We start from the raw sequence: 27591 nt of genomic DNA, 5'->3' as shown, positions 1-27591 counted from the left end.
TAATTGTCATTCCACCATTCATGAATACCCATGAATACAGCCAAATGAAACAGCGTTCCTCCGGCGCCAAGGTGCAAAACACAGAACCAACAGTCGTGCACAGCACAAAGCACACATAGCAGTAAACAAAGTCACACAAAAAATATGATCAGCTGAATGCCCTGTGATCTGAGCAGATCTGAGAAATGCATCACTTCTTAACCTTGTCTTAAGACTTGGTCTGTTTATCTAATAACGTGTCCCATTTGAAGTATTGTACCTACCTTTCAAGTCAAGTCACTTTTATTGTCATTTCAACCATAACTGCTATGTACAGTACATAGTAAAAGTGAGATAATGTTTTTCAGGATCATGGTGTTACATGACACAGTACAAAAACTAGACTGAACTACGTAAAAAACAGCACAGAGAAAAAAAAAACAACTACACTGGACTACAGACCTACCCAGGACTGCATAAAGTGCACAAAACAGTTCAGGCATTACAATAAATAATAAATAGGACAATAGAGCAGTAAGGTGTCAGTCTAGGCTCTGGGTATTGAGGAGTCTGATAGCTTGGGGGGGAGATCATGCATCTCAAGGCTCCTGGAGAACTGTGTTATATCTTTAGAAATTTGTTTTCTCAGGAAACCTGAGCTTCAGAAGCTGGCCAGCCTGCTGGAGCCCCTACAGCAAGCAGGAGGTTTAGTAGTCAGCTGCAAGCAAGGGGAAGGTGACACCAAGATAATGAGCACTAACAGCAAAATTGTCCCTGGGATTGACCTGCACCCATCCAGTGTCGAGCCTTCTCAACCTGCAGGTAACGCTAACTTTACACAAACAGCAAACACTACCACTCTGCTAAACACCAATGGAGGTCTTGGCGATGGTGAGAATGGAAATTCGGAGAACTCCTTGCAGCCAAGACAAGAAGGTGTGAAGCATAAAATTTATAACCTGTTCGTTAAGGATGAAAGATTTGTGAATGGAGTTGACTCAACCACAACAAATGACGGCACCAATCAGAAGATTCTCTCTTTGCTAGACAATCCAACATGGAGTGGGAGTTTGGAAAACCAGAGTCCCATGAATTCACTCATCTTTATTGAGACAATTGGGCAGGAACCTTCCCAGCAGCCTGGCAAAGACCCTCGACGTGATGGAAGTGATGCTTGGAAGAATGTGAATTCTTGTGGATCTGCTCAGCAGATAAGCACTTTGCACCAACAAAGCCCTGACCAGAATGGTCGTATTGCTGAAACTGTTCCGTCCCTGAACACTGGGGAAAGTGGATCTCAAAAGGTAAAATTGGATTCTGCACCGTACAGCTCTCTTGTCAGTCTCCAAGAAGGACTACTACAAAATACTGTAAACTTCCCCAAAGAGTCTATGAAAGTGCAAACTGCTGAAACCCTGACGCTCACTTCTCAAGGTACGCTGCTGCAAAAACCTACGGATAATTCAGAAAAATTAAAGATTGAAAGCTCCTCAATGGTGAATCCAGAGCCTCAACGAGAAGCCCTCAAATTCTCATATGAGAGTACAGGATTAGGAGGAAATAGAGTTCAACACCTTCATCTACCTGGAAGCCCCTTGAATCAGCTATCACCCGATGATACCGTCTTTCAAAGTAACATGAAGAATAGTCTCACAAATGCCCTGGATGACTCTGATAGTCAGTCAGAAATCGATGGCTTTGTCGATACTATTCGTAACTTGGATGTTCCCGTACTCTTGAGTCGTAATAAAAATGCAAGAAACCAGAGACCTCATTCCCTCACTTCTCCATTTTCCACACTGCCTCCCATTGAAGAGGATCAAACTAATCCACTACTTTCTCCATCTTCATCAATCACCGAGGAGCCACCAGAAACACCAGAGGCAGCCGAGCCTGTGGCAGTTGATGGAAAACTTTTGCCAAGCTCGCCCACCCAACCTGTTTTGGAACCTCCACAAAAAAATTTCTCAAAGATATTGACAGACAAAGCAAGTCTCACTCCTGGGCAGATGATGAAGATGCAGCTTGAGGAGAAGTCGGAAATTGGACCCCAACGTGCTTCTGTTCAGAACAGCATAGTCTTCCAATCTTCTTTTTCTGGGAGAACCAAATTAGATGACACTGCAAGTTCAGAAGGCACTGAAGCCCTCATTGAAGACAGCATTCGATCTAGGATTAGCAACAGTTTCTTGTATACCTTATATCACAATCCTACAGAATCTTTCTCCAGCAGGTCACTTGATCTCTCAACGACTAAAAAGCAAATCAGTGCAGCGCCAGCAACGTTACAAAATAGACTGCAGAGAAGCCTGTCACAAGAGAATGTTCCCACAACAACAGAAGCTTCAGATAAACTATCAACACTAACTTCACTTGCCCCATCATCCAATGAGAGTTTGGGCACTAGAAGGACTAACCTTCCATTCAGCATCCCTGAGAAACTGATACCTGGATTCACTTGTCAGTCAGATAGTGGACAGGATCTTCGGAAGAATAGGATTTCTCTTCCTTCTAAAAAGAAACCCAAAAAACTGACAGCTTTTCCAGATGGATGGGTGAGTACATTATATCTGTCCTTTAACTCTATTTTTATATAATTCTTTGTGTTTGTTCAATATTTTTGTTGCATGTTGCACCAACACACTAAATATATATATATATATATGTGTGTGTCAAGGCCGACCTGGATGGGAAAGGCAGTTTCCCCTGACCAAACAGTTTTCACCACATTGCGTCCAGATATAATCATCTGGTCTGACACCAGTAGAGAAATGGTTATTGGTAAACTCACAGTCCCCTATGAAGCCCATGAGCGCAAGTTAACCAAGTATGCAGAATTAAGATCAGAGTGCAGAGACGGAGGGTGGAAGGTCTCATGCTATCCATTCGAAGTAGGTTGCCGTGGCTTTATTGCGTTCACTTTCCAGAAGTGGCTGCGTGACCTTGGCTTCACTAGAAGAGAGATCAAGTCAACCAGCAGGGCTGTAGCTGAGGCAGCAGAGGCAGGATCATCATGGGTGTGGACTAAGTACGTCCAGAGGGGCAGATAGTTGGACAGTGTATCCATCTTTTGCAAACCCTTCAGTAGATGCGTGGACACCTGAAGAGTAGACTATCTGTTGGATGGAAGCGACCAACAACTCTGATAGAGGCAGATGCCAAGTTTTTAAGCTCATCAGTGGGCGGTGGTGCTTTAGCACTGCTGGCCCACCACCTCAAGGGAGTCTTGATCATAAGTGGGCTGAAACTCCTGAAGACAGGTGGCAGATCAACTGATGATCCCACTGGGGATAGCACAGGACAGCTAACATCTTAGTCCACGTGTGTTTTCAATTCAATTCTATATATATATACATATAAAAATGTAGATGGCAAATAAGGTTGAGGTGAGAACTTCCCTCACCAGCAGTAAATATATATATATAGTTCTTGATCAAAGATTCCAGACAATTTCTGATTATCTGCTGGACCACAGCCTTCCTTTGAACTCCTGCATCTGTCCTTTAATTTCACACCATTTGCAAATGTTGATATTGACTCCCTATTAACTAATTAAATCCTCTCCGCACCTTGTTTGGTGCATCAGCTGTCCGTTTCCGTAGTGCTTGCCTTTTTTTAACGAGGTCAAATAGCCAGCTTGATGCTCAACCCAGCACAGATTCGAGCCGGCCGGACTCGAACCAGGGAACACTCGCCTCAAAGTCTGGTGCAGATGCCGTTACTCCACCGGCTGGCTATCGGCTCCCCGTGGCCCTTCAGAAATCAATTCTGTATTTGATAAGCTCAATTAATTCTCTTTTATCCGAGCGTACCTTTAATTCCAAGAAATTTCCCCTTTGCAAGAAGTCTTTTTACTTGTCATTTGATCAAGTAATTTGATTTTCTGTCTCTTGATGAGATCCCAGAACTGTAAATATTGATTTTATACTGAGCTATTTGCTACCATATATAACTCGAGAAAAGATGAATGATGGAATTTGCTGGGTACAACTTATTAGATTCACATTTATCTAATACGAGTTTTCAAGTGATAGCTGAATTCTAATACTGATTTCTCCCTTACAACAAAAGGTTTTCTGGTCAGAACCTATCAGAAGGGATGGCTTAACCTACATCCATCCACAGAAATGTAATGACTAGGCGAAAGAAGCAGATGCTGGAAATCTAGAGCAATGCGCACAACGTGCTGGAGGAGCTCAGCAGGCCAGGCAGCATCTATGGATGTGAATAAACAGTCAAGGTTTTGGGCTGAGACCCTTCATCCGGACTGAAAAGGAAGGGGGAAGAAGTCAGAATAAGGTGGCGAGGGGAGGAGAGGGAGAAGTACAAGGTTGCAGGTGATAGGTGAAAATGGGAGGGGGGGGGTTGAAGTAAAAAGCTGGAAAATTGATTGGTGAAAGAGAGAAAGGGCTGGGGAAGGGGGAATCTGATCAGAAAACCATGGAAGAAAGGGAAGGGGGTGGAGCAGCAGAAGGAGGTGATAGGCAAGTAAGAAAAGGTGTGAGAGGGAAACAAGAATAGGAATGGTGAAGGACAGATAATTACTGGAATTTCGAGGAATCGATGTTCATGCGGTCAGGTTGGAGGCTTTCCAGATGGAGTATGAGGTGTTGCTCCTCCTGATCGTGGCAGTAGAGGAGGCCATGGACTGACATGTCAGAATAGAAGTAAGAGGTAGAATTGGAAAGGGTATCCAGTGAGAAATCCCGCTTTGTGTGGCGGGCAGAGCAATGGTACTCGACAAAGAGGTCTCCCAATCTATGTCAGCTCTCACCGATGTACAGGAGGCCACATCGGGAGCACCAGATACAATAAATTACCCCATGAGGTTCACATGTGAAGTGTCGCCTCACCTGGAAGGAATGTTTGGGGCCATGAATGGTGGTAAGGGGGGAGGTATAGTGGCAGGTGTGGCACTGTTCTGCGTGCAAGGGTAAGTACCAGGAGGGAGATCAGTGGGGGGGGGGGGGAGGGATGAATGGACAAGGGAGTCGAATAGGGAGTGATCCCTGTGGAAAGCAGAAATTGGTGGGGGGGAGGGAAAGATGTGCTTGTTAGTGGGAATCTATTGGAGATGGCAGAAGTTATGGAGATTTACGTGCTGAATGCAGAGGCATGTGGGGTGGTGGGTGAGGACAGGAGGAGCCCTATCCCTGGTATGGTAGCTCTGATGAGTACTGATTAAGCCATAACCCCAGGCTGAACCAGGTGGCAAAGCTCTCAAATAGCTTAAGTGTTTGTGATTGTCTCCATCTTGAACTTTTTAAATTGTTTTTAACTCAAATAGATGATGTTTGTAGAGGTTCTGTAGAACCACATTCCTGGGGCCAATGAAAGATTAACCCATGCATGAGATAGATTCCAGGAACAACTGCATTAATTCTGAGAATTGATCATTGTTGAATATCGGAAACATCGTACAGTACTCTAGCAGGTCATTATTCAGCAGGTGTGTGGCTTGGGGAATGCAAATAATCCAAGTCAAGTACTCTAAATTGTGATGTGAGATTGAGATCAGAATTTTGACTGACTACCTGCTGGAATGTTTGATGAGGTTTCTTAGATGATTCTTAGATATCATGTAGATATCATGTAGATTTACATCATGTAGATTTACAAACATTGGTTGAATATTTTCAAAGACGTTTCATCGCATAATCTCTCATGCTTTTTGGCCCACTTCCAGAGTCTTTACTAGTCACTTAATATGATCATCTTCACCCTCACACAAACAGACTGAGAAGCCAATAGATCTTTCCTTATCCAATTGGATATTTCTCAACTTTATTCAAACCAATCATTGTTCCACCATTTTTGATATCTGAGGTGGTTGGGTGATGGGGTCAAGTCCTGATGGAAAATCGTCTCTGTAACATTGTAAGACCATAATGGCTGTTCCCCTCAATAATAAATATACTGCTTTGGATACTGTTGGGGAGGGGAAATGACCTACCGGGTAAAAGTCACAGTGACCAGGTCTCTGCTCTAAGTTTGGCTCTATGGCTCAGAAGGGAATGGGGAGAAGAGGACTGCAGTAGTGACAGGGATTCACAGACAGGAGCATGAAAGAGACACCCAGTTGGTACGTTGCCTCCCAGGGGCCAGGGTCAGCAATGTTTCGAATCAGGTCCTCAGCATTATAGAGGGGGAGGTTGAACATCTGGATGTCGTGGTACATGTTGGTACCAATGACGTAGGTAGGAAAAGCAATGAGGTCCTGAAAAGAGAATCCAGGGTGTCCGGTGGGATTCTGAAAAGTAGAACCTCAAAGGGAGTAATCTCTGGGTTGCGCCCTGTGCCAGGTGCTGGTGAAGGTAAGAATAGGATGGTTTGGCAGATGAATGTATGGCTGAAGAATTGGTGTAAGAGGCAGGGGTTCAGATTCCTGGATCATTGGGATCTCTTCTGGGGAAAGGACGGGTTATACCTGAACTCAGGGGGTACCAATATCCTCGTGGGCTGGTTTGCTAGAGCTTCTGGGGAGAGTGTAAACTAACTTGACACAGAGATAGGATCCAGAGTGATAGGGCAGAAGATGGGGCTGCTGGTGTACAAGTAGATACAGTGTGCAGTGAGATTGTGAGGAAGGATAGACAGATAACAGGACAAAATTGTAGTGGAATGGGGTGAAGTGTGTATTTGAACTAAACAGTAGTTTCAGCAGTTTGGAAAAGTGGGGATAAAGTAAAAGTGAAGGAGACTGCAGTAGAGATTATGAAAGTTGGCAGGGAAGGCCAAAAAGGTCAAAAAGTTTAGAAAGGGAAAAGAATTTAACTTCTAGTAACAAAGGGTGATGAATTCAGAACTGAAAATTTTATATTTGAATGCACACAGTATATGGAATATGACCTTGCAGTGCAGTTAGAAATTAAGAGGTACAACTTTTAGGACATCATTGAGCGACATGTCCTGCAAATTGATGGTGCATTTCTTGGCAATGCACAGACAAACAGACAAATATGTGCGCCAAATCTAGTTTATCATTCCACCAATTGAACAGTGGAGGGCAGCACCGATGGGAGAGGCTAGCCCCCAACTGAGCACAAAAGCCATGCCACAAGGCCTCCGGTGTCTCCTCTCCTGGACTGCAGCAGCAGACAGGCCCACGGCTTGAGACCTAGTCCCTCCTACAACTGAGGCCACACAGTTCCCCTGCCATCTGTTTGGGTTACCAAACAAGGAAAACAGACCTGCAGCATCTTACACTGTCAATGCCCAACAGGGTCTTGCAATCTCAAGAGAAATGTCCAAGACAATCACCCGTGGTTATACTGCACACCACCTTTGTGCATCAACTCTGATACCTTTGATGCTTTCCATTAGCAGGAAGCACCCTGTCCAGCACCTCTGCCAATGGGCAAGTCACTGATGGGGTAGACTTGCTGTACCCTAAGTTTTTGGAGACCAGCATTGTCCTTGGATTGTAAAAATGACATTTAACAATGGAAAAAAGCACCTTTAGCTGGTTCCCAAGAGGCAGCTGCATCCGAACGCGCCACCATCTCACCAGAAGATCATAGTTGGGAGCTTAACGTCCAAGGATAAACATTGTCACCAGCAACCAATCAGAAAAGGACACCTTTATTCCCATTCTTGGCCTCCTGCCAGTGAGCAAAACTTGTATTCATGCCAGTATCTTTTTTGTAATACCATAGGTTCTTGTCTTACGTAGCAGGCTGATGTGTGGCACCTTATCAAAGGTCTTCTGAGACTCCAAGTAAACAATATCCTTTGTCTGTCTTGCCTGTTATTTCGTCAAAGAATTCCTTCAGGATAGCATTCTGACTCAGACGTAGTTTATCACGTGCCTCCAAGTACCCAAAACCTCACTCTTAATAATGGACTCCAACATCTTACCTACCACTGAAGTCAGCCTAACTGGCCTATAATTTCCTATATTCCATCTTAAAGAGTGGAGTGATATTTGCAATTTTCCAGATGGAGTGTAGTCCATCTGGTCCAGGTGATTTATCTACCATCAGACATTTCAGCGGCCATGCACCTTCTCCTTAGTAGTGGTGCCCACACACAATTCTGCCCCTGACACTCTCCAATTTCTGACATCCTGGTGCCTCTTGAGAGGACGTTGCAACAGGATGTCAGAATAATTTAATTTCATTTCTTTCATGACATTATTTCCTGTCTCATTTCCCTAATTTCTTGAAGATGCCCAGCACAACGTTAACTTCACATGGCTCTATAAAACATCTGATGATGTTTTAAAGCCACTTAAAATCATAGAATCATAGAAAAATTCAGCCCAGAAACAGGCCATTCAGCCCATCTAAACCATGATGAGCCTTGTAAACTGCCTACACCCATCAAATTGCACCGGAACCATAGGTCTCCATACTCCTACCATCCATGTACCTATCCAAACTTCTCTTCAATGTCGCATGCACCACTTGCTCTGGCAGCTTGTTCCACACTCTCACAATGCTCTGAGTTAGGTTACTTCCTTCTGACAAACTCCACAGATGAAAACATGGACAGTGATGTTTGTGGCATCAGTGATGTCCAATCTATGCTAATGTCTGCACTTAACAAATTGCAGCTCCCCAAGCAACAGCTACCCCCATATTTCCTACCAGTGACATTTCTTTAAGCACCTATCTAGACCAAAGGTTCCCAACCCAGGGTACACAGAGTCTTCAGTTAATAGTAGAAGTCCATAGCATAAAAATGGTTTGGAACCACTGATCTAGGCAGAGAGTATTCACCATATATTTGATTATGAGATACATGTATCTGTGGGTCTATTCCTGCTTCTTTTCTCCTCCACGATGAATCCTCATGCCAAGACACAAATAAGAGAAAATCTGCAGATGGTAGAAATCCAAGCAACACACACCAAATGCTGGAGGAACTCAGCAGGCCAGGCAGCATCTATGGAAAAAAGCACAGTCGTCATTTTGGGCTGAAACCCTTTGGCAGGACTGGGAAAAAAAAGCCGAGGAGTAGACTTGAAAGGTGGGGAGAGGGGAGAGAGAAATGCCAGGCGATAGGTGAAACTTAGAGGGAGAGGGATGAAGCAAAGAGCTAGGAAGTTGATTGGTGAAAGAAACAGAAGGCCGGGGAAGAAAGAAAAGAGGAGTGGGGTGGGGGAGGAGCACCAGAGGGAGGTGATGCATGGGCAAGGATCTAACATGAGAGGTGGACAAGGGGATGGGAAATGGTGAAGGGGGGTGGGGGGAGGCATTACTGGAAGTTTGAGAAATCGATGTTTTTGGTGGTGGGATCCAGTTGGAGGTGGCGGAAATTCTGGAGAATTATGTGCTGGACACGGAGGCTGGTGGGGTCGTAGGTGAGGACAAGAGGAACCCTATCCGTGGTAACTTGATGGGAGGATGGGGTAAGAGGAAATGTGCATGAAATGGAAGAGATGTGGTAGAGGGTAGTGTTGATGGTAGAGAAAGGAAAGCCCCTTTCTCTGAAGAAGGAGGACATCTCCTTCATTCTAGAATGAAAGCCTCATCCTGAGAGCAGATGCGGCGGAGATGGAGGAGTTGAAAGAAGGCGAAACCCCAACAGCCTCCATGTCCAACACATAATTCTCTGAAACTTCCACTACCTCCAACTGGATCCCACCACCAAACACATCTTTCCCTACTCCCCACTTTGTGCTTTCCGCAGGGATCGCTCCCAATGTGACTCCCTTGTCCATTCGTCTCTCCCCACTGATCTCCTTCCTGGCACTTATCCTAGTAAATGAAACAAGTGCTACACCTCCTCCCTCACTATCATTCAGGGCCCCAAACAGTCCTTCCACGTGAGGTGACACTTCACCTGTGAGTCTATTGGTGTCATATACTGCGTTCGGTGCTCCCAGTGTGGCCTCTTGTATATTGGTAAGACCCAACGTAGATTGGTAGACCGCTTCACCGAGCATCTACGCTCCGTCCGCCAGAACAAGCGGGATCTCCCAGTGGCCACCAATTTTAATTCCACTTCCCATTCCCATTCCGATATGTCCATCCATGGCCTCCTTCGCTGTCATGATAAGGCAACACTTAGGTTGGAGGAACAACACCTTATATTCTGTTTGAGTAGCCTCCTTCCTAATGGCATGAACATCGATTTCTCAAACTTCCATTATTTCTTTTCTCCTCCTCGCCCTTGGGCAAATGATATGAAAACCTGAAAGCCACCAGTTTCAAGGACAGCTTCTATCCTGCTGTTATCAGACTATGGAATGAACCCTTTTTACAATAAGGAGGACCCTTGACTTTACAGCTGTAATGAGTTCTTCAGGCCTGTGTGGGGCACCAGAGAGCACTAGGCTCCAAGGTCTTTAGAGCACCTGAATTGGTAAATTGTGGTTTAATGAGAGAGTTACAGTTCATCAGAAACCTGATGGCAGAAGGGAAGAAGCAGTTCCTAAAATGTTGAGTGTGTGTCCTCAGGCTCCTGTACCTCCTTGATGGAAGAGATGAGGAGACATGTTCTGGGACATCATCATCATCACTGTCATCATGTGCCATGTGGTCTGATGTGGGTGATTATGGTCTAAGACGATGATTGATCTTGGTAAAAAAATTTTTGCCATTGCCTTCTTCTGGGCAGTGTCTTTAAAAGGCAGGTGGTCCCAACCATTATCGATACTCTTCAGAGATTGTCTGCCTGGCATCAGAGTTCGTAAACCAGGACCTGTAATACGCATCGTACCCACCCATCTACTACCTGTTCCCATGGCTTCACATGACCCTGATCGGGGTGGGGGGGAGGGGGCTAAACAGGTCGAACACCTTGCCCAAGGGTGACCTGCAGGCTAGTGGAGGGAACGAGCGCCTTATACCTCCTTTGTCAGAGATGTATGTCCACCATTCCAGTCCTGGGTAATGGAGGTCCTCAATGACGGATGCTGCCTTTTAGAGGTATCGCATTTTGAAGGTGTCCTGGATACTGGGGAGGCTAGTACCCATGATGGTGCTGGGTAAGTTTTCTTCAACTTTTTCCAATCCTGTGCAGTGGCCCCTCCATACCAGACGGTGATGCAACCTATTAGAACGATCTCCATGGAACGGAGATAAAAACTGAACGTTATTAAGCTACAGACTCATTTCAACACTCCCTACCTAATTTATAACCAGAGTCACTGATCATCAAGGAGTTCTAGTTAAGCGACAGTTTCACCTAATTGTTACTTTGCTTTTCAGAATTTAAAACCAAAAGAACAGGAGAAAATTATCCCACGGCCTGGCAAGGTAAGAAATGTAAACTGCAGGGGAAGGAATGACTTTGTATTTCTTAAATTCACTGAGTCTAACCTGAATTTTAATGTGCACTTTGCCTTTAATACCTTCCCTTAGTAATTTTGAATCTGCCGCTGAACTGCTGGGAGTCGATAATTTACTGACATTAAGTATAGCAGTCACAAAATGCTGGAGGAACTTAGCAGGTTAGCCAGCATCTATGGAGAGAAATAAAGAGTCAACATTTCAGGCCGAGACCCTTCAGCAGGACGAGGCAAAGGGTCTCACCCCGAAATGTCAGCTCTTTATTCCTCTCCATAGATGCTGCCTGACCTGTTGAGTTCCTCCAGCATTTTGTGTGATTTCCAGTATCTGCAGAATCTCTTATGTTTATGATTTTATATCGTAAAGGTCCCTTTCAATTGTACTCCAAAAATAAGGAAAATTCGTGGTGCTCTGAGATAACTGGATATTTTCCTGAGATATATTCCTGCCACTGCCTGCAAGGACTTGTACGTTCTGCCCGTGACCGCATGGGTTTCCTCCAGGTATTCTGGTTTCCTCCCACAGTCCAAAGACATGCTAATTGTTAGGGTAATTGGTCATTGTAAATTGTCCCATGATTAGTCTAGGATTAATATCAGGGGAATGCTGTGTTAGGGTTGGAGCGGCTCAAAGGGCTGGAAGGGCCCACACACTGTATCGCTAAGTAAATAAATAAAATTTGGAAAATTAAAACTTTGAACCAATTTCAAAATGTTCTCAAGGCCTTAGATATATTATAGTTTCTGAAATGAGGAGAGTAGATTTATATGGAGATTTGGGAGGATTTAAGTTCATTTTCTTCGGGACAGAGTGGGAAAATGAAGGGTTTATAATGGAGTATGCAAAGAACATTCACCACAGGAAATGATGGCTAGAGATTTAAGGGTTGGCATTGCATTGCTTCAAAGGGTGATACAGGGAAATAGAAAAGTTTGATTCAGAAGGGGGCAGATGTTTAGAGCTTGAATGAGCCACATGGAGAGGAGATGTATAAGATCCTTATTCAGCAAAATGAGCAGGCATTCCGAAAGAATCCCTCTGAACTCAGAGTACACTTATTCATTTAAGCACAAAAATAACGGTGGGCGATTAAATATAGTTTCAACTTCACTATTTTAAATGAGGCTCAATTGCCTCTGTAGAATTGCAGCTTTACAATGGGGTGCTGCGATAGCTTAGCGGTTAGCACAATGCTATTACAGCTTGGGGCTTTGGAGTTCAGAGTTCAATTCCAGCGTCCTCTGTGAGCAAGTTTGTATGTTTCTTTCATGGCTTTACTTCCGTGTGCTCTGGTTTCCTCCCACAGTCCAAAGACGGTTAATTGGTCATTGTAATTTGTCCTGAGATTAGGCTAGGGTTAAATTGGTGAGATTCTGGGCAGCACAGCTTGAAGGGCTGGAAGAGTGGTTAACTGGATCAGAAAATTTGCAGATGACACCAAGATTGTGGGTGTAGTAGACAGGAAGCCTATCATAGCTTTCAGTGAGATCTGGACCAACTGGAAAAAAGGGCTGAAAAAGGGCCGATGGAATTTAATGCAGAGGTGTGTTCAGTGCTCCACTTTGGCAGGAGCACCCAGGGTAGGCCTTATACAGTGAATGGTAGGGCACTGAGGAACGTGGTTGAACAAAGGGATTTGGGAATACTGGTCCATAATTCATTGGAAGTGGCATAACAGGTTAATAGGGTCATAAAGAAAGCTTTTCGCACATTGGCCTTCATAAATTAAACAACTGAGCATAGGAAGTGGGATTTATGTTGAAATTGTATAAGACATGAGTGAGGCCTAATTTGGAGTATTGTGTGCAGTTTTGGTCACCTACCTGCAGGAAAGATGTAGCTGGGGTTGAAGGAGTTCAAAGAAGATTTACAAAGATATTGCTAGGTCTGGAAGACCTGAGTTAAATGGAAAGATTGAATAGGTTAAGACTTTATTCTTTGGAACATACAGCAGAAGATTGAAAGAGATTTTATAGAGGTATACAAAATTATGAGGGGTGTAGATAGGGTAAATGCAAACACGATCTTTCCACTGAGGTTGGGTGGGACTACAACTAGAGGTCAAGTTATGGGTTGAAGGTGAAAAGTTTAATGGGAGCATGAGGGAAAACCTCTTCACTCAGAGGGTGGTGAGAGTGTGGAACGAGCTGCCAGCACAAGTGGTGCATGCGAGCCTGATTTCAATGTTTAAGAGAAGTTTGGATAGATACATGGCCACGGTGTAGGTCGCTAGGAGTAGACAGTTTAAATGGTTTGGCACAGACTAGATGGGCCAAAGGGCCTGTTTCTGTGCTGCGCTTTTCGATGACTGTAAGACCCTGTTCAACACTAAATAAATAAATAAAATAGCCATCCCAAACAGCCTTTGTTTTCCATTGTAGTGTGAGATGACAACACTCTGCAGCCAACAGCGTGTATTCATATGGCCAGACTATCCAGTGCCTGATGCCAGGGGTGCGTAATGTTTGTCACACAACTGATTAATAATAATTAGAGGTGCGCAGACAATCTGAATTCTGTGGATCAGGTGCCTTCCAGAATGGAAGTAAGGCTGGTAGCCAGTTTGGTGTGCACGTATGCTTGGAGAGATAGATCAAGCAACATCAGCAGAGTACTCCAAAACCTCAGGCCTGTACCAGCAATAACAAACTGCTCTGAAAAGCCATCTCACAGGCATTCAATAACTCACTCTCTTGAGATCCATTACCAACCTGATTTTTCCAATTGACCTGCACGTTGAAATCTCCCATGACTCCCACTGCCCTTTTGACATGCCTTTTATATTTCCCATTGTAATCTGTGGTCCACATCCCAGCTCCTGTTGGGAGGCCTGTACATAGCTGCCATCAGGGTCCTTTTACCCTTGCAATTTCTTAACTCAACCCACAAGGATTCAACATGTAGAGAGAATAAATGGTGAGGAAGAAGACTTAGTTTAAGTCTTAAATAGTGAGCTGCAGCTTGAAAAGGGTACAAAGTACATAAGCAATTAAAGATGCTGGTGTGTACATTTGAGGCCTTGTGGTCTGGAAATGGCATTCATCCTTCTCCAATGATTCACACCTGTGAGAAACCAGAAGATCGAGGAGTGGCCGAACAAAGGTCTTTGAAATGACTGAAGGGTGAGATAGAGATGTTTATGTTTCTGGGGTTGTGGCTGGGGGTGGTCAGAATGAGAGTGGCATTAGTTACTTCACGGCAAAGCTGGAAGCGTGCATTCAAATAGAGAATCGTGTTGACTGAGTGAGATGAAAAGTTGGGGTCTTGTAAAGGGTTAACACTGGGTTTGAGTTGTTGGCCTGAGTGAACAGCGTCACTGTTGTAAAATTACTGTTAAAAGAATCAGGTTGTTTGCTCCTCTCCTCTTAAAGAAGCATCGCAATTAATTGGTTGCAAGTCCAATGCTTCACAGAGTTTATCACGCAACACTAATGTTCCGTTTTTTTAAGAAGCAAAGTTCTGTCCGTTCCTTTCAAATTAGATCAAATAAAGGTGGAACACGAAATGCAACTTTATGACTATTGTAAAGCAATTATGGTCCATCTTACACCATCGAATGCTTTCACCATAAGACCATAAGGCACAGGAGCAGAATTAGACCATTCAGCCCATCAAGTTTGCTCCGCTATACCATCATGGCTGATTTATTATCCCATTCAACCCCATTCTCCTGGTAAGCTTTGACACCCTGACTAATCAAGAATCTACCAACCTCCATTTTAAAGGCTGAATGTCTTGGCCTGCACCGTGTCCATGGCAACGAATCCCACAGATTCACCACTCACTCAGTGAAGAAATTTATTTATTTATTTATGTAGAGATAAAGTCACATCCCATTTAATCCTAACCTAATGATAGGACAATTTACAATGACCAATTATCTATTAATCAGTATGTCTTTGGACTGTGGGAGGAAACCGGAGCACTGGGAGAAAACTCATGCGTTCCATGGGGGAGAACGTACCAACTCCTTACAGATTACGTTGGAATTGAACTCTGAACTCCGACACCCTGAGCTGTATTAGCATCGCGCTAAACACCACTCTACCGCGGCACCCAATTCCTCCTCACATTTTGGGTCAAAGCAGTTCTGTCACATCAAAAGAAGAGTTGTAAATTGAATCGAGCTGGTGCACCTAAAGTGAAACTTAGAGCTAAAGGAGAAGAATTATGAGTGTGAGAGATCTGACATGAAAACAGAAATTGGTGTTAAATGCTGAACCTGTCCGGCAGCACCCTTTGAGAGAGAATTTGCAATCTGAAAAGCAGCCTCTCTGTTTCTCTTTCCACCATTGTTACCTGACTTCCAGCCTTTCGTTACCACAGGGATATCACAGTAGTGTGGCAGTTAGTGCGATGCTATTGTAACCAGTGACATGGGTTCGATTCCTGACCACTGTCTGAAAGGAGTTTGTGTGTTCTTCCCGTTACCCCTGGGGCTTCCTTCATGTGTTCCAGTTTCCTCCCAGAGTCCATACGATGTATGGTAAAAGATGTTACTAAGTTAATTTGTCACATCGGTGTAATTGGGGGAAGTGGGCTTGTTGAATCAGAAGGGCCTGTTACTGTGTTTTATTTCTAACTAAAGATAAGTAAAGATCTCAGTTTATAAAGCAAGGCTGGCTAGCGTGCAGAATGTCTCTACACTGAGCATTTCTGGTGTCTGCACCACAAGGGTGAACTGTAATGCAGTAAAATTAAGAAATCATGTCAATTATTGAAATTGAAATTTATAATCATGCAGAAATAATTGATGGGATGGGATAACTTTATCCCGATGACCTAGAAGTGACCCGAAAGGTGTGTTTAAAATTATGCAGGTGTTTTGATAGTGCGATGTGGAGAAAATGTTTTTACTTACCAGAGTCTGAAACCAGGCGGCAGAACTTTTAAATGGATCACTAATAAATCTGGTGAGAAATTCAGGAAAAGTTGTTTTTTTAATTAAACACAGAGATCTTCTGAGCTAATCCTTAGAGCAGAATATTACTGCCACTGACTCATGTATTTAGGCATGGAGATTTAAATAAACTCTCACCAACCTCGAAGTATCTGCTCAACACACTGACAGAGTGGTGAGAACGGGGAGCTCAAAAACCACATTGTGTGGTTGAGCTGAACAGAAGTTATACAATTATTATGAGATGGAAGGAAGCTTTTTGGCCAGTTCCAGGTAGAGTAATCCCCTCAGTTCCATTCCTCATGCTGTCCTGCAGCTTATTTTCCCAGAACTGCCTGTCCAACTTTCCTCAGTAGGCACAGATCCATTCTGTTTCCATAGAACATGGGACAGGGCAGCACAAGAACCGTTCCCTTGGCTTATAATGTTGTACCGAATCAGCAAAAAAGTAAATCGAAAACCCCCAAGAACTAATCTCTCGTACTTACACAATGTCTATATCCCTCCATCATCCTTGTGCCTATATAAGTCCCTAATTGATTTGTCTCAAACATCACAGCAGATCACCACTCTCTGAGTAAAAAACTTACCCCTCACATCCCCTTTGAACCTACCCCCCTCACCTTCAATGCATGCCCTCTGGTATTAACCATTTCTGGGAAACAGATACTCCCTGTCCACTCTATCTATGCCTCTCATAGATCGTATAAGCTTCTATCAGATCTCCCCTCAGCCTCCAGAGAAAACAATCCAAGTTTGTCCGGCCTCTCATGATAGCACATGCCCTCTAAACCAGGCAGTGTCCTTGTAAGCCTCTTCTGCACTCGCTCCAAAACCTCAACATCCTTCCTGCAGTGAGGCGACCAGAACTGTGTGCAATACTCTAGATGTGGCCTAACCAGAGTTATATAGAGTTGCAGTTCCACTCCATCAAACCAGTGAGTTTCATATCGTAACTGCTGTCTGAGGTAAAAACAAGTTCCTTGTGCAAAAGAAATTAGGAGATGTGACAGGATGCAATGATGTGTAGTGCACAGAGATGTACGTGGTATAAACTGTGGTCCAGACTGTTGGACTAAAGGGCCATCTGTGTGACTGTGACCGTTCATGGCTTCTCATTATCTTCTGTCTCCCAAACTAATATCGGGATTTAGATCGTCATATTCGACAAGCCGAACTTGTCTGGTTTCAAGAGAGAAATCAGCTGTGACGTCGCTGATTGTATGTCCTGGCCGTTTCCGGCTGTCATTTCCATAAAGGTTATTCGAGGATGGTAAGTCCAATTGACAGTTCACAATTAGATGTTTACAGTACATTAAACTTGTTTGAAGCAAGATTAACCACACATTCTGGTTTTTCTCCCCATGCCCCTTGCCCTTCCCAATAGATATTGATTATTTTATTGATAATTACTATTTGTGGGTGGCTAATTTGGGCTGCATCCGAACATTCAGGTGTTTCTCAGTCTCCTCAGGAGCAGAAATGGCAGACAGGAAGTGTATGCACATCGCTGGAAAGAAGTACTCTCTGCTCTTTTGGAAAAGAGCAAGTGGCAAGCATGAAATATGAGTTAGATTGTCTGCATAGCGACCCATGAGGTCTGGTGTCCACAAGGAAATCTATGAAATCTAATGTATCAACTTCCCTCATCACACATACTGTTACTGTGCGCTCCCCGAACCTGGCTTCTTGATCAGGGCATCCATGGTCCAAAATTCAAAGGCACCCAAACTGTGCTATGACATCCAAGCATGTGTCTAACCCTAAGTTTAGACCTGAAGAAGGGTCTCAGCCAGAAGAATTGAATGTTTATTCATTTCCACAGATGCTGCCTGATCTGCTGAGTTCCTCCGGCATTTACTGTGTTTTGCTTTGGATTTCCAGCATCTGCAGAATCTCGTGTTTATCTTTAGCCCTTCGCTGTGTTAATAGTTTGCTGCATGGCACAGTGGAGGTGGCACAGTACCGTAGTGGTTCGCAGGATGCTATTACAGGTCAGGGCGTTGGAGTTTGGCGTTCAATCCTGCATCCTCTGTAAGGAGTCTGTACCTATGGAATGGATGGGTTTTCCCTAGGTGTTCCGGTTTCCTCCCACAGTCCAAAGACATAGCAGGGAGGTTAAATGATGATTGTAAGTTGTCCTGTGATTGAGGTGGGGTTAAATCAGGGCTGTCAGGTTGTTGGGCAGCATTACTCAAAGGGCTGAGAGTGAAGTTAATACATCAATTCTCAGAGATTTCCTCATAGACACCAGGCCTAATAGGTAGCCAGGCAGCCTATTCTGTGCTGAATCACTAACTAAATTAACAATTCTCCAGTATGCCCATGCTTAAACATCTGAAACACATAGAATCGCTGTCTTGTCACGGGACAGAAAAAGTCTGTTTTGTGATGATTAAGTGATGTGATTTACAATATTTGAAAACCTTGCCCGTTTAGTGACTGCCACCATATATTTCTCTGCTGTGATCTACAGCAACTGTTTAGTGAGAACTTCCTCCAGAAGGCCACTTCCCATCTGATTACAGCCAAGAAAACACCCTTAATGGCAGATGTTAGGTAATTGTCCTCCTCCCTTTTTGACCAAAGGTCACAGAATAAAAATGAAATGTTAGAAAGTTTAGTCTAAATGTATTTAATTGGAGCTCATTCTGGAGTAGTTGGGGGTGTATCTCTTTACTCACGTGCAGCACGCACGGTCTGCGTGAAAGCACGCACCACATTCCGAACTTCCCTCAAAGATGATGTCGAATGTACTGGCTCTCTTTCAGGAGTATTGACCCTTCTTCCTTGGAGCTATTCACCTGCTCCATGCCTGCAATGGGGGCTCTGTTTCCAATGGCATTCTGCAGCATCTTCCCTTGTGCTCCGCTCTGCAGCTCCTGCCAAAAGACCCAAAAAAACCAGACTACTGTCCTTCATAAAACTCTTGCCCACAGCTCTCTAGAACCTTCTCTCACATCCCACAATCCTGATTGGCTGACACGCATTCCTAAATTGGACAACATGGTTTCTTATCTTTAGCTGAAGACAAAACACTCTTTCTTGCAGGACACATTGATTTTACAGAAAACTGCTAAAATAAAATCCATCGCAGCGTGGCAGTAGTAGAAATCTTAACCAGGGTGTTACACATTCAGCACATTTTACATATGACCTGATCATCAGAAGTCCAGTTTTTAACAAAGAGTACATGGTATTCACTAAGGCAGAAAAGGCGATTTTATTTACAAAGGGACCTGTCACTCAATACCTGATGGCCATCTAACCGTATAAAGCTTGCCTGATGCTCCGATCTTCCTCAGCTGGGTGATATATGAGAAGCCAGAATATAAAGGAAAGAAGATCTTCCTCGCAGAGGAAGAGGTAGAATTGGCGGACCCGTGGGCAGAGGAAAAGGAAGAAGATCAAGATTCCAAACCACCACCTACCAAACCCGTAGTCATTGGTTCCCTTCGGAGAGCCGTCAGGGTAAGAGAAGTTCAAAGAAATATTTAACAGTACATTTTTCAAGTTAATTTTCTAGATCGTTGTTAGTTGCATTACTAAATTAGTGGTGAGTTGTCTTCCTGAATATGTACTGCACAGTCCAGTTATGAATAGCATGCTAGATCACTTTATATGTCGATTCTGCCATGCCACACTATATTCTATAATCTGCTTTCAGTTGACAACGTCAGTATTGTTATGTATGGCATGATCTGTTGTGGTAGCATGTAAAAGAAATGATTTTCACTGCATCTTCTACATTAATGAAGCTGATACCAGTTTTAAAGTGAAAGGCCGATAAGATGGTAGTGTATTCAATCACTGCAGATTCTGTCAGGTCAACCAAAGGTGTTATTGACCTTTTTAAATGTATTTTTTTATGCTGGAATTAAGAGTTTGAAGTACTGCAGGTGTACCCCGTCAGTACATTGTGTTTTAGTGGAGACACTAGAGGAGCTGGAACGTTGCGGATCGAGCTGCTGTTTGTGAGTATGTGGTTCACTGCACTGAATCCTCTTTCAGCAGGGTAGGAGGATGGAAATGCAATGAAGAGTAGTTTGGCTCTTCTCCAAAGACCTAGGAACTTCATATGACAGTGTAGCCACATACCATAAAAGCTGACATTTTTGAAAAGCATTTTTGCTTCTTTATCATTCTGAATTTGATGATTTTTTCCTGCAAGTTTTCTTCCTGTTGTTTCACCTTGCAAAGAAATGGGTTAATTACCCAGTCTGGAATTTCCAGAACATTCAAATCATTGAATCAATTCTAGAAATCCTTCTTCAGTGGCTGCAAATGTAAGCAGTACTCTTGCAAATCACCATCTGTGAAACAGAGTGCTATACTTTCCGTGCAAGAAAACTGTGAGAACATTCTTCTTCCAATGTTTTGCTTATATATTTCCAATTTTCCGATAAAAGTGGATACTGCACTTTTTGCCTGGATTAAATTGAAATTCTCACCCTGCAATTTCATAGTTAGAATGTTCATTTTGTCATACAGGTATGCCATGTTTCCATGTAGAAGTTCAATCTTGTTTCCCAAGCTCAAGTTGAGTTCGAGCAAAAATTCAGCCACAGTGTAAAAAAGATCAAAGAAATGTTTTAAGCAACAGCCTTTTGACAGCCAACACACTTGCAGAAGCAAGTGTTCAAACGCTTCATTGCTATCCTGGCAAAACTGGTGAAATATTCTGCTTTTTAATGCATGAGCTTTAATTTTGTTGATAGCAGATATTACATGAGTCATGCTTGAAAAATGTCACTGGCTGAGGTTTTTGGCTGTGAGATATTGACAATGAACTACACAATGGATTGCAAACAGATTTGGAATTTCTTTTCTCATAAATACCACAAAACCAGTATGGCGACCTATCACATATGGTGCTCTATCTGATGCACAAGAAATCATGTTCCTAATCGGAATACTTTTATCCTCAATATACATTTTGAGCTCATTGTAGATTGATCCTCATTGAGCACTTCTGATACAACAGACGTTATTAATCTTTCAGCAATTGTATGTGATTTTCCACACTTTGCTATCATTTTGGAAATGTTATAAGAAGCAATGAGACCACTATCAAGGTCATTTTTAGCTCTCTTGGCAAATGACTCATGTGTTCAACACTTTTCAAATGCTGCTTTCATCTTCTGGAACTGAGTAATACCATAAGTAGCCTATCCAAGGTATCTTTTATGGAAGTGTCCCTGCAATCTTGATGGTTTCATGGCTTCATTAGACAGTACAATATTACAAATAAGACACATGGGTGTCACTGATCTGATGGGAACGGAATAAAACCATATCTCTGGTACATAACATTGTATTGATGCACTTTCTGTAGCTTCTGTTTCTTAGCAGGATTAGAATCCAAGGCTTCACCACCTTCAGGCTCATAGAGGTCGCACTGTACATACTTATCCATCATTAACAGGGTTAAATTAAAATTAAAAATTAACACAAACAAGGAATACCTATTGGATGTTGATGACGCCAGCGAGTTGGCACAAATGGAATGATGGTAGCGGTGTGCAAAGTAACGGCGAGGCAAAGATGAAGATGATCACAACTGCAAATACTACATTGACCAGGATTCAGATTGGCATCTGAATGTTAGTCAGGATTGAGCTGGTGTTTGGCAAGTTACTTTTAGACTATGCCAATTAGTACGACTGACCAATCACGTAAGGTCTCATAATCCGCAAAGATGGTTCTTGACCGGAGGTCACTTTGAACACAAGGGGAATCCTCTGGGTCAGCAAAGTCACTGTTTGTTTCCAGCCGGCGTTGTACCATTGCACGGCCTGTTTTCTGTGTATCTGTAGAGAAAGTTGAGAGGGTGTACTTGACTTACCAACTGTTAAATTGCATGAACTCATTCCAGGCTGCAATTATTGGGCACCCTGGTTGCTAATTTATGCATCCCCAATAACGTCTGTTTGGTTGGTAGGGTTGGATGAGATTGCGGAGATTCAGATGCGCTGTGATGACGAGTGCTCACTGCCTGCAGAGCTATGGTTCTTCCCGTGTCCCAGTGCCTCATCCTTTTTATGGAAGTACCTGCTCTACTGACGGTCGGGCAGGTCTTGTGCCTCGAGTTAGGGTGCAGCTTACCACGCACCCCACCAAGAATCTTGAACACCCCCCGCGAAGACTTCCATTTCCCCTAACACCCCTTTAGGACACGCAACTGCCCCCACTGGGAATCACACTCTTATGGTCTTAAATACGTTTTCACAAAAATGCTTTTGGAAATCTGGGATTCCCCTCTCTTAAGGTTATTGAGACTGGATCCCCACTGAAACTTTCTAAACCGATATTGATATAACTTTTCCAAGGAAGGAAGTCAGGTTCTGGAATCGAGGTGGATAAGTGGGTTAGGACACTTCACCCATCATCTAACTAAATGACAGACAGTCTGGTGGGGCTGAGGTAGACCTTTGGCAATATATAAATCAGAATCATTCCTACCAAAGTAAGACCCAATGATCCAGAGGGGGTAATTTCAAAGGAGATCTGAGGGACAAATGTTTTCCAGAGAGTGATAGGTGCCTGGACTGCACTGTAGGCTGGTGGCAGAGGCAGATACCTGAGGGACTTTTAAGGGATGTTTAGATAGGCACATGAGTGTGAGGAAAATGGAGGAATAAGGACATTGTGTAGGCAGTAGGAATTAGTTTTGATAACTAATTTAAATCAGCACAACATTGTGGGCAGAAGGGCCTGTTCCTGTGAGGTACTGTTCTGTGAAACTATTCAGTATTCATTACTATTCATGAATTTGAACAATTCCATGATAAACCTATTGTTGTGTTTCAGGACTACACCATACCGCAAATATCCTTGTTCCCAGATTCCAATGGAGAGGGGAGGAAGCTGTCATTTTACAGTGCATCTGAGGATATCCGAATATTTGGCTATCCACCAAAAACCACGTCCATCATCGTGAACTCTGGATTGTAAGTCCCCACCCCTGGAGCGACGGAGGATGAGGGGTGACCTGATAGAGGTGTATAAGATGCTGAGAAGCATTGATCGTGTGGATAGCCAGAGGCTTTTTCCCAGGGCTGAAATGGCTAACACCAGGAGGCACAGTTTTAAGGTGTTTGGAAGTAGGTACAGAAGGGATGTCAGGGGTAAGCTTTTCACACAGAGAGTGGTGGGTGTGTGTAGAATGCACGGCCAGCAACTAGTAGAGAGGGATAGAATATGGTCTTTTAAGAGTCTCTTAGGTAGGTACATGGAGCTTAGTAAAATAATGGGCTATGCTGTAGGGTAATTCTGGGCAGTTTCTCGAGTGGGTTACATGGTCGGCACAACATTGTGGGCCGAAGGGCCTTTAATGTGCTGTAGATTTCCATGTTCTCAATATGATTTACTTTAGATGTGTTAGTTGAGGGTTGGGCATTCACTTGAATTCCGGAAGCTTCTGTTTAAGTTAAGGTGGGAGAGTCAGAGCAGAATTTGGGAAAATTTGTAGCCGTTGACAGTACTTTGACTAAGTGATGCACCATCAATAACTCTCGGAGACGTGAGTCAAGGTAGGCTTTTATTAGCTGGAAGAAAGCACCGTCAGCAGCAAGAGCCCACCACACAACATCCTGGAGACTGAGGGAGGAGCAGTGCCTCCAATCGCCTTTATACAGGGGTCTGTGGGAGGAGCCACAGGAGCAGTCAGCGGGGGGGCGTGTCCAGACAGGTATATGTAGTTCACCACACTAAGTCACTGAAGAAATTGAAGATGCTGTGGATATGAAAGTCTTTATTCCTCCCCGACAATCAGACTTTCTCAGTTGAGTCCCACAAGCTCAATGTACATCACATTCCTACTGGAGTACTGGATCCTACTGTTCCTGGAGATCAACAGTAACAGCAGCGGGTTCAATACAATTTTGTGTCACAAAGATATTGTTTATTTCAATACTTTGGGTTGGCAATGCTTCCTTTGAATTGCATACCTGCAGTGAGAGATGAATGTTCAAATACCTTGGCTGAGATACACTCATTGCAAGCTTCCTTGGATTTCCACGGTAGGGTGACACGGTAGTGTAGTGGTCAGCACAATGATTTACCGTACCGGCGACCCAGGTTCAATTCACCACACTGTCCTGTAAGGAGTTCGCACGTTCTCCCCTTGATCCTGTGGGTTTCCTCTGGGTGTTCCGGTTTCCTCCCACTGTCCAAAGACACGCCAGTTGATAGGTTAATTGGTCACTGTAGATTGTCCTGTGATTAGGTTAGGGTTCTTGTTTGAATTAATATCGGCTATATTCACATAACTCCAGAGTGCTCCCTAACAGTGCTGAGCAGAAGTATCCTGAGATCGAAACTGCAAAGATGTCAGGGTTGACCTCAGCACTGCTGTAAATGTTCCAGAATCCTATACACAACTAGTGAAGACAGGATCAGGCCTCAGCCTCGCTTGTCCCAGGGTCAACAGGTTCCCACAGGGGTACATAGGCTATTGGAGGGCAGTCAATGCACGTGCAGTTAACTGAGAAACATCTGATGTTTTCATGAAGGGAGAGAAAAGGGTCAGTGGGTGGGGGCAACATAAAACTTGAAATTATATAGAACCTGAAGTAACATCCCAAAGGGTTGTGGAGAAGGTTTGTTAAGCTACCGTCGGGGAATCGCTACAAGCCCACTGGGAAAATCAAAACCCAATGTCTGAGCCAGCAAGAGACTGAAGGTGGCCTGTCCTGGGGTTAAAGGACTGTGTAGATTTGTGAGAGGGTGGATGGAATGGAGGAAAGGGGTTTGTTTTGCTTTTGTTTGTTTTCTACCTTGTTGTGTTCGGAGTGTTCCGCTGAGCATTGATTGGAGATTCAAGAACGTATAAATTAGACAACCTTGAGATTTGCTTGCTCACAGGTAGCCACAAAGCAGGAATCCTGAAATAACCCATTTAAAGAAAATAAAAGAATAAAAATAAAAAATAAAATTCCAACAGTCGAGGCGCAAAAAAGTGCAAATCATGCAACCAATTGAAGTGAACAATAAAATTCCAAACCAAAATTGAGTTCTTGGATCCGAACCCCAGAGCAGCCTGGAGTAGGCCCAAAGCCTCACTTACAGTTCATCGTGTTTGTGGCATGGAGCACGGCAGCTGGGGCAGTCTCCATAGCAGCACCATGGAAATGACCATTGTGCAGAACAAGCCAATGCTCTGTCTTTTCAATCTATCTGGGCTGCCGTTTAAATTGTTCAAACAACGGAACATTAAAAGGCTCCGGTGCCCTGAGAGAGGAGCGGAGATTGTGCAGAGCGAGCAAAACTGTGGAACATAAAAATAGAACTAGCGGGAAACAAAGGGGTAATCATTCCTCTGAAGTAAAGGATTGGTGGAGTTTTAAAGCTCATCAACTCCATTCACAGTGAGCTGTTCAACTCCTTTCCCTGTCTCAGAGGCTGCTGGGAGCTGGTTCAATAAGAACTTTCAAAGGTGAATCGGATAAATACTTGAAGAAGAAAGATTGGCAAAGCTGTGGGTTGCATCGGTTGTTAACACAAACAATGCATTTCACTGTATGTTTCAATGTACATGTGATCAATAAATGAATCTGAATCTGAATTAACAAGTCACAAAGGAAGATTTTGGCCCAGCTGACCAAACAGCGGAGTAATGGGCATCAGGCAAACACAAAAGGCTGAAGCTGAAGGAACTCCAAGATTTTAGGGGGTTGTAGGCATGGTGGTTACAAAGTAGAAAGAGGAAAGAGACTCGGGGGGATTTTGAGCACAAGGATGAGAATTTTAAAGTCTGTTTAAAAGATTGAAACTAACGCGTCTTTATCTCTGCAGGTGGCTGGTTTACTCTGAACCTTTCTTCGAAGGGCAGCTGTGTGCCTTGGAAGTAGGTGGCTATCGCACACTGCAGGAATGGGGAGCGGAGAGAGCACAAGTGGGGTCACTGCTACCCCTACAAATGGTACACAAACTCGTGCAGCAATAAAATCAAAGTAGCGGGAAATCGGGGGGGTAACCATTCCTGTGCAGTGAGGGGTTAGGTCGGGTTTTAAAGCTCGTCAACGCCATTCACAGTGCTGGGAACTGGTTCAATAAGCACTTTCAAAGGTGAACTGGATAAGTACCTGAAGAGAAAAGATCTGCAAGGCTGTGGGGAATGGTATAAAACTCAGCCAGTTAGCATGTATAGATGGGCTGATGCAGGCACGGCATCGTAGTGTAGCATCTACCGCAATTGGAGTTTGATTCTCACCCTTGTGCTTGGAGATTGTATGCTCTGCCCATGACCACATGTAGTTAAATATTATTACTGATATATTTGCAGAGTGGACCCAGAGTGGAGAGGCCATACGAACCAAAGGTATGAAGTCATCATTTATTTTACTGGCAATAGATAACATTGAGCTACATCAGGTAAAGAAGAGTTTTGCATTTTTGCAAATGAAATCCTTTAAAATGTTAAAGCCCTACCTTCACCCCTTCCCCTCACCCGGTTTCACCTATCACCTACTGCCTTGTACTTCTTTCTACCCCCACCACCTTCTTACTCTGACTTCTCACCTTTATTCTCAGTCCTGAAGAAGGGTTTCGGCCTGAAACGTCGACTGTTTACTCTTTTCCGTAGATGTTTCCTGGCCTGCTGAGTTCCTCCAGCAGAGTGAGTGAGTGAGTGTGTGTGTGTGTGTGTGTGTGTGTGTGTGTGTGTGTGTGTGTGTGTGTGTGTGTGTGTGTGTGTGTGTGTGTGTGTGTGTGTGTGTGTGTGTGTGTGTGTGTGTGTGTGTTGCTTGGCTTTCCAGCATCTGCAGACTTCCAGATGTTTGTGGTCCTTTAAAATGTTGCCGGAGAAAATAGTTTCACTTTTTCTCTGCCTTCTTCTCACCCTGTTCTCCCACCTAGTAAAGCCGACACTTATTGCTTGTTCTGCCCTGAGGAGAATAAGAAAGTACAGGACCCTTGGAACTCACACCACCAGGTTGAGGAGCAGTGATTACCCCTCAACCATCAGGTTATTGAACCAAAGGTGATAACTTCATTCAACTTCACTTACCCCGTCACTGAGATGTTCCCACAACCAATGGGCTCACTTTCAAGGGCACTTCATCTCGCGTTCTCATTATTTATTGCTATAAATTTATATTTGCATTTACACAGTTTGTTGTCTTTTGCAGTCTGGTTGATCTTTCATTGATCCCGTTATAGTTACTATTCTATAGATTTGTTGAGCATGCCCACAGGGAAATGAATCTCAGGGTTGTATATGGTGACATACATATACTTAGATAATAAAATCTACTTTGAACTTTGAATGGGTACCATAGCAACAGAAGATGATTGATAGTTCTGAAGATCTGGCTAGACCTCATCAGAGGGAGTGTAAGGGCCAACCGCATCAAAGGAGGTTTGCAATCACATGTACATTCAGCCAAGGTAGCAGGGTTTCATTCTGCATTAACACTGATGGACTGTGTGTCTTTTCAATGGACAATATTTTTGTGGTTACTTTAGTTGTTTACT

At 43.7% G+C, this 27591-nt stretch overlaps 1 protein-coding gene across 1 annotated transcript in view; it reads left to right on the top strand.

Moving 5' to 3' along the window:
- Positions 1 to 27591, top strand: part of LOC140719565 (uncharacterized) — a 155534-nt gene that overhangs the window by 95371 nt on the left and 32572 nt on the right. The window contains exons 7-13 of the mRNA XM_073034275.1: positions 629 to 2534; positions 11136 to 11183; positions 17271 to 17389; positions 19422 to 19587; positions 22927 to 23066; positions 25912 to 26038; positions 26402 to 26437. Of these exons, the coding sequence (XP_072890376.1) occupies positions 629 to 2534; positions 11136 to 11183; positions 17271 to 17389; positions 19422 to 19587; positions 22927 to 23066; positions 25912 to 26038; positions 26402 to 26437 (2542 nt within the window). The remainder of the gene's footprint in view (positions 1 to 628; positions 2535 to 11135; positions 11184 to 17270; positions 17390 to 19421; positions 19588 to 22926; positions 23067 to 25911; positions 26039 to 26401; positions 26438 to 27591) is intronic.

The sequence above is a fragment of the Hemitrygon akajei genome, chromosome 32 (genome assembly GCF_048418815.1).
Source record: "Hemitrygon akajei chromosome 32, sHemAka1.3, whole genome shotgun sequence".
Classification (NCBI taxonomy): Eukaryota; Metazoa; Chordata; class Chondrichthyes; order Myliobatiformes; family Dasyatidae; genus Hemitrygon; species Hemitrygon akajei.
The sequence above is the reverse complement of the archived record's forward strand: the minus strand, read 5'-3'. Positions and strand labels throughout refer to the sequence as shown.